Genomic DNA, 8,023 nt, shown 5'->3' with positions numbered 1-8,023 from the left:
GTAAAAGCCTCATCCCTGGAAACATTCCAAGTCAAGGTGTTTGGGACTCTGAACAACCTGATCTAGTTGGGGATGTTTCTACTACAGGGTAGTTTGACTAGGTGACATTTAAAGGTCCCTTCCCACCCAAAGCATTTTATGATTCCATAATTCTATGAGTGCAGAAGAGGGCAACAGGGATGCCAGAAGTATGGCCCAGGCACCAGGCTAGAGAGGCATACAAAAGAGTGACTGATATGCAATGCTAAGCCACATGTAGAAAGGAGGGTATGTTCACTGGCATTGGAAGATTTGAGGGCATGGGATGAAATGAGCAGGGGGTGGCTTGAAATCAAACACCAAGGCTGCTCCTGGCACTCTGGAGTTCACTGGATACCTACAGGAGATCAAATTACTTGGACCTCTATCCAGTGCAGCCCACGGGGCAAAATGTAGCAGTAGTTGCAAGTTTTCCTGTAAATTTCCTGTAACACTGAGAGTCTTCCTATAATGTTTTCCTTTAAAGTAGTTGAGACTTTTCCTGTAAAGTCAGTCACAAGCCACAAAACCTTCAGATCCACTCTCTGCAGAGAGACTAAAGAGCAGCATTTGCCAGTACCTTCACCTCTGCCCTCAAGGGAAATCTGTCTTTAACAGACACTTGAAAGCATTCAGGCTGCATGAATAAATGAAATCAGCAAACACAAATGGCTATTAATAGCAGCGAGGGGCAGTGACCAGCTAATGGGCCATTCCCCTGTCATTTTACTATCCCAGAGGAGCTTTATATAGCCTCCTGGCCCTTCAAATTGTTGTACAACTAATTGATGTAATTAACATCTCGTCCCTCGTTTTACGCTGGCAATTATAAGCTGTGGCAGGCTACTGATGAGAAACAGGATATAGGGATGAGATTTTTCATAGCAAATGCAAGAGATATGGGTTGGCCTTGCTGGAAAGCAGCTCAGAGGATAAGGACATGGAAGTACTGGTGGGCAACAAGTTCATCATTAGCCAGCAATGTGCTTTTGTGACCAAAAAGGCCAATAGTGTTCTGGGGAGGATGAATAAGGTGGTGACTGGCAGGTTGAGGGAAGTTCTCCTCTTCCCTTTACTCTGCCCAGGTGATACATCTGGAGTATTGTGTTCAGTTCTGGGCTTCTCCGTTCAAGAGAGACAGGGAGCTACTGGAGACAGTCTAGTTAAGAGAGAGAGAGAACTACTGGAGAGAGACCAGTAGAGGCTACAAAGATTCTGAGGGGAAAGGAGCATCTCTGTGAGGAGGAAATGATGAGAGATCTGGAGGTGTTTAGCCTGGAGAAGAGCAGCACAAGAGGGGATCCTCTCAATGCTCAGCAAGAGCTAAAGGGCAGGTGTGAAGAGGATGGGGGCAGATTCCTCACTGGTGCCCATAAAGGGACAAGGGGCAATGGGTACAAACTGGAACCCAGGAAATTCCACCTAAACACAAGGGAAAAAAACTTCTTTCTTTTGAGGGTAACAGAGCCCTGGACAAGACTGCCCAAATAGGTTGTGAATTCTTCTCTGGAGAGTTTAAAAACTGCCTGGGCATTGTGGTCCTGAGCAACCTGCTTTGGGTGACCCTGCTTTAAACAACGGTGTTAGACTAGATGATCCCCAGAGGTCACTTCCAGCACCCCACCATGCTGGGATTCTGTGACTCTGTTTTTCTCATCCTTTGCACATTACCTTTTAAAAGTGAATGGTTTATTGATTTGTTCACAAGAGCCAGAGACTGGATATAACTTTAGGATTTTTACAGTTAAGCCCTTTCTCTAAAAATGAGCAGGTTTCCTGGTCACATCAGGAAGTTCAAACAGCCTGGAATTAGGGAGCTGTCTCCAGGGCCTCCCCAACAGGGGGATTTTCATTTTCCCTCCTCAGCAGGTAGTTTAAAAGACAAAAAAATCTGTCCATCTGTCTGAGCTCAAAAACCTAGCAGGACTGGGGAGAAAAGAACAGAAAGGAGGAGGTTATTTTTCATATTGTTACCCTTATTTATGAAACTTGTTTGGGTCTTCACACTATAACAACCATCTACCTGTGGTTTCTCTTGAGCTAAAGGGACCATTGCCCTTATATTAAATTAAACGTTGAACATTGTGCTGGAGAGTGGAGAGACTTCCACATTTGCATTTAAAAAATGCAGGTCAATCTGGTCTTGAGCTGTTCATCCAAAATAAGAAATACAGAAATGTTATGCCACTGACCTGCACCTTGGAATTCTTGCTCTTGTTGTGCCTTTCTCTACCTTTTTCTGGGAAAACAGCAGGGAGAGAACACACAGATTGACTGGATCAGGTTGGGATTTGTAGACTTTGGTCCACTTAAACCCTTCTAACCCAGCAGCAACTTCAGAGGAAGCCCCATCCCTGGGGAATGGGAAGGCATTTCCATGGAAGCTTTGCCTTAACCATTCCCAGCAGTGCTGGGCTGCTTTCCCAAGCACAGTTCAACCCACCTATAAAGCTCATGGCAATGCTGGACCATCTCATGTGCCTCTAATTGCTACCCATTTGCCATCATTCTCAGCATTTCTCAGTACTGAATCCAATAGGGAGCCCCAGGCTCTGCCAAGAAGTGAGATGCTTTTGCCCTGCATGCTGTAGCTTTGCAAGCTTCTTGCTCTGGAGCTGGAGGAACCCCATAGTGACAGCATCAGCCAGGGGATGAAAATGGAAAATAAAGCTTTGCTGTTTTCCTCAGCATTGGTTCCTTGACAGCTCATCGTAATGATCTAAACTTAAAACAAACAAACAAAACAAAACACCAAAACAAAGTGAAAAAGGAGAAAAAATACTGACAGAAGTAAAAATTAAAAGAAAGAAAAAAAGGAAAATAAAAAAGAAGAAAGTAGAAAAGAGAGGGGTGGAGTGAAAAGGTATGTACTACGGGCAAGTGATAAAAAGAGAAAATAATTAAAATGAGGAAAAGGAAGGAAATGGGGGGGAGAAAAAAAAGGAATGATAGAAGGGGGAAAGCAAAAAGAAAGAGGGAAACAATAAAAAATAGGAGAGGGAGAAGAGAAATGGGAAACAAAAGTGGTGGAACAGGAGGAAAGAGGGAGAAGAGATAGAGGGAAGACAGGAAAAAGAAGAAAAGGGGGGAGAGAGGAAGGAGAAGGGAAAGAGGAAAAAGAAAAGAGGAGAGGAAAAAGAAGAAATGGGGAGAAGGGGAAAAGAAAAACAAAGGAAGGGGTGAGAAAGGAAGGAGGGGAAAGGGAAAAAATGAGGAAGGAAAAGGGAAACGGGAAAAAAAGGAAAGGAAGGGGGAAAGGGAGAAAAAGGAAGGGGGGGGGAAGAGAGAAAGGGAAAAGAAGGGGGGGAAATCAGAAAAGAGAAAAAAGAAGGAAGAAGCAAAAAAAAAAGAAAATTAATAAAGGGGGACAGAAGAAGGGGTAGGAGGAAGGCGGAGGGAGCAAATGGGTAAAGAGCGAAGACGCGCGGGAGGGAGGAAGGTGAAGGACCTCAGGGACAGCCCGGGAAGTGCAGCGGGCACCTGGGGCGGGGATGGGGGGACGGGAGGAGGCGGTGCCGTTCCCGCCCCGCGCAGGGAGGCGGCCGGGGGCGGTGCGGAGGGCTCCGGCGGAGCGGGCGCGGAGAGGCACGGAGCAGCGGGCTCAGAGGTGCCGCCTGCCTCCCTGGATGCGCTCAGGCCGGTGCCGGGAGCGGAACGAAGCGCTGCCCGCGGCCGCCCCGCCGGGACTGTGCGGTGCGGGGTGTCCCCTGGTCCAGCATGGAGTACTCAGTCCTGGGCATCCTGGTGCCGCTGCTCGGCTGGTTCCTCTCCGCGGTGAGTCCGCCCGGAGCTCAACTCCTGGCTCTTCCCCGCTCGACGTTTATCGGTTTAGCCTCCGGCAAACTTTGGGCAACTTTGCAGGCGCAATTGGTTTAGGGCAGGTGTTTTTGTGTTGGGTTTCCTTCCACCCTCCCCTTAAGATAAGGTAGAAAATAGCAGTGGCTTCAATTTCTTTTTGGTCAAGGTGTGCTCCCTGTTCAAGACTGAGAGGTTCTCCCGAGCTAGAGGAATTCACCCTAGAGGAATTCGCCCTAGGTTTTCAGTGGTTTATTTCAGGCTCTTGGGTTCCTTGTCAATCAGGTTTGCAGCCTGGCTTTCGGTTTGCTTTGGCATCTCTTCAGGAGCTTGACCGTTTCGTGCAAAGATCCGTCCCAGACCTGAGAATAACAGGATGAAATTCCTAGAGGGGGTGCAGTTGGGGCTGGGGGGCTCTCGGATGGGACCTTCCTCTGGTTGAAGAGCAAATGCCCGTGAGAAGTTCAGCAAAGCGCTGCCCGCTGATACTAAAATCTCACGTCAATGACCCGTTTGAGGAAACGGCAGAAACTGGGAGCAAAGGACGTGTGTGCTTTCTGGCTTCTGTGTCCCTTCTCCTTAGAATTTCTAGGCTCTGAGTGGGGCAGGGCTGTTTCCTCCCCCGCCGCGGATGGCTCACAGCACTGCGTGGAACTGGGGAACGGGATCGTTTCTGCTGGAGATGTGGCTCCGTGTGCACACACGTGCGTGTGGAAGCTGCTGCTCCGAGCAGAAAGCGCAGGGTTCCGCACACATTGCTGAAGCTTTGTTCTTGCAGATCATTTCCTTGCAGGGATTTCTCTCATGAGACCATTTTTATTCAGCAGACTGAGGTGGGGGGGAGATGGGTTCTGGCTCTGGTTGAGTTTCCCTCTTGCTTCTAATCTTCTTCCACATTTGTTTCCTCTCGGTAGAAGGTGAAGTTGTCTCACCAGCATCCTGTTGGGTTGGGTGATGTTGCCCGCAGGAACTAGGTTGTGCCACTGGTACTTGGTGGCAAGTTGCTTCTGTTTGCTCTGCTCTGCTGGTGATAGTGGCTCACTTGGAGGTGATCTGATCCCCAGCAAACAGTCAGATCACCTAAGCTGAGCCTCAGAGGGTGGAATGTAACCCAGATTTGTCACTGCATCACTTGTCTCTCCTTTCTTCTACCCCTGTCCCTTAAGAAATTAGACAAATGGACTGATTTTTTTTTTTTTTTTTTTTTTTTTTGGCTGTCATCTTGAGCTACCCAAGATGGGTACCCAATGTACCCATCTACATTGCCAAAGACTTTCTTTGAGGAAGCAGAGGCTGGGAAAATGGATTTAAATATTTTTTTTAAATGACCAGGCAATTAGTTCCTGGAATTCTAGAGACTTTGCTTAGGAAAGATCCAAAATAGCTCATGTCTAGGGCTGGAGCTAGGGAAATGAGAAGGGGACAGAGCTGCTGGAGCTGCTCCAACTCCTGCTTCCACTGAAACCCATGGCAAAAATCCCATCACTTTAAACATCACTGGCATGAAGAGGTCCTCTGGAGCCAAATCCTGCAGAGTTGAGTCACATAGTCTGCTGAAGTTCAACATGCAGTTGGTGGCAGGATTGGTCCATTTTGCTGGTTCTCTTGGGTTGGTTGGTGCTGTCAATAAGTAGAACTCCTAAAGCTTTGGGACAATGCAAGGCACAGCCTGGGTGCAATCTTGTCCCAGCTCCTCCTTTTCAGTCCTTTTATGATCTTGTTGTTTCATGCTTTATCTCACTTCCTTGCCCTTGGTTTAGTGGAGCTGTTGGTTGCTTTCTCATTCTTTCACTGTGTTAATGATCCTGGTTCATACCAGTGGGTTAAAGAGATTCGCATGCTCCTTATCAGCCCTGATCTGAAGTGACTGATACTGGAGTGCCTTAATGCCAGAGAAAATCTCTGCTGGTTTTGTTTCTTGGTTTAAACCTGGGCTAACACCACCCTGCAATGTACAAACCTGGTGCTGGCACCTATGATGGCTCAGCAGGAAAGGTTTTTTTTGTTGTTCTCATGATTTCTTGTGATAATTTTTATTGGTATGTCCTTGGGAAAAACTCTGGATGAGAAGGATTGGCTGATTGGGAAGTTCAGTGTTATAAAGCTGTTGTGGTCATGTGGGTTCTAATGGCTGTTATAAACTTTCACCTCTGCCTCTCATGATCTACAAGTGTGGGGAAGAAAAAAAAAAAAAAGGAAATTGGGCAAAACTCATTTGCTATAGTTCATCACACCATGCTCACCAGGGCCCTGCCTCCTGCAGCAGTCAGCTTTTGACATTGGCAAGTGCTAAAGTCAGTGGTGGGGGCATGGGGCAAATCCAGAGTAATCCCTACAGGGTCAGCTAAGGTTTTTAGGGGTGTAACTCAGATCATCTGGACAGGAGAGCTACAACTTGGACTATTTTTTTTTTTCCTTCAGAGTGTGTCTAGTAAATGAGATGTGGATAATTTGAAGCAGTTGGTGGATTCCACATGCCTTCAGATTGCAGACTTGTTGAATTAGCCAAGTCCGTCCAGCTGGTGTAATTTGTGCTTTTCTTCAGAGTTTTATTCTGCTCCAGTCACGAAGTAGATGAGTGATGGAAAGGAATAAAATAACTTGTCTCTGATCCTTCAGCAGTCTGAGTTTAAATGCTGGAAACAGGATCATTGTGAGGAAAAAAAAATCAGACAAATTGAAGCTCATGGGACAACCACTTCAACCCTGTCTGCATCTCTTTCATCCTGTCATTGACTGAGAAGTTAAATGCATTTAAACCAAAATAATCAATGTTTCTGGCAAAGAAGCTACATGCTCACTAGAATCCTCTAACCTAATTCCTGACACACAAAGATCCTTTCGAAATGACAGCTTGTGTTTAACAAAGGCCTTGCCCCAAAACCTCAGTGTGTTACTGGGTATAGGGTTTATTCAATTTATAGATTGTATAAATGCATGACTGACTTTATTTAAAGTTATCCTGGAGAACCAGTTTTCCAACCCTCTGTCTGGGTAGCTCAGAAATTCTCATTGCGTCTCTATAATGCTGGAAGTTTTCAGAGGACATATTTTCAGCAGCACATATCCTTGGAAGCTCTTATTTAGGGTAAAGCAAGGCAAAAGAGCAAAACAGGCAAAACCACAGTAGCTAAGGGGGGGGAAAAATTCTAATGTGGAGTGTTTAAGACTAGTTTCCAACAGCAGGTTGCTCCAGCCCCACAGCATGTCAGCAGGAGAATTCACATCCTTAAATATCAAACTCTACCCACAGCCAAGAGGTCTGTGTCCAGCAGAAAAACTCAGGAGAACCAGCCAGGAGGGAAATTGTGGTGTATCCTAAAAGGAAATGAGGCTACATCTGGAGTACTTGGTCCAGTTCTGGGCTCTCCAGTTCAGACAGGGAGCTCTTGGAGAGAGCCCAGTGGAGGCTACAAAGATGCTGAGGGGACTGGAGCATCTGTGAGGAGGAAAGGATGAGAGCCCTGGGGCTGTTGAGCCTGGAGAAGAGCAGAGCCAGAGGGGATCTTCTCAGTGCTCAGCAAGAGGATGGGACCAGGCTCTTGTCAGTGGTGCTCAGTGACAGAACAAGGGGCAGTGGGCACAAACTGGAACCCAGGAGGTTCCATTTCAACATGAGGAGAAATTTCTTTGCAGTGAGTGTGCTGAAGCTCCAGAGAGCTGTGGAGTCTCCTTCTCTGGAGAGATTGCAAATCTGCCTGGACATTGTGATCCTGGGCAGCCTGCTGTGGCTGACTCTGCTTTAGCAGGGGGGGTTAGATTAGATAATCTCCAGAGGTCACTTCCAACCCTCACCATGCTGGGATTCTATGATTATGAGACCATAGGGTATTTTTTAGGAAGAGGGATAGTTGCTGAATATTCCACCTTAGGAGGCAGATGGGACCATGGATAGAGAAAGCTGCCTGACTTGTGAATTTGGAGGTGTATGTGCTTGTCATTCCCTTTTCCCCCTTTTAACAGTGCTTTAAAAGCTGTTTCAAACTGCTGTGTGTTGTACTCTCAGCAGCAATGTGACAGCCAGAGGGCTGCACCAGATAAAAATGCAAATTCTGGTGCACTGTGTTTTGTGCAAAGTCCATCCAGTGCTGACTTGAAAGGCTGCTGTGACATTTTGTTCTTGTTTTCATCGTTTGGTACTGACATGACTTTGCTGGGTGGTTATTTGCCTCTCTCTTCTCACTTGAACATCTGAGGAGGGGGTCACAGT

At 46.8% G+C, this 8,023-nt stretch overlaps 1 protein-coding gene across 1 annotated transcript in view; it reads left to right on the top strand.

Annotated features, from left to right (window-relative positions):
- The first annotated feature begins 3,509 nt into the window (after nt 1–3,509).
- VIPR1 (vasoactive intestinal peptide receptor 1) overlaps nt 3,510–8,023 on the top strand; it is a 98,904-nt gene continuing 94,390 nt past the window's right edge. The window contains exon 1 of the mRNA XM_054389955.1: nt 3,510–3,899. Coding sequence (XP_054245930.1) covers nt 3,510–3,899 — 390 coding nt within the window. The remainder of the gene's footprint in view (nt 3,900–8,023) is intronic.

Source organism: Indicator indicator, chromosome 20 (assembly GCF_027791375.1).
Source record: "Indicator indicator isolate 239-I01 chromosome 20, UM_Iind_1.1, whole genome shotgun sequence".
In the NCBI taxonomy this organism is placed as follows: Eukaryota; Metazoa; Chordata; class Aves; order Piciformes; family Indicatoridae; genus Indicator; species Indicator indicator.
The sequence above is the reverse complement of the archived record's forward strand: the minus strand, read 5'-3'. Positions and strand labels throughout refer to the sequence as shown.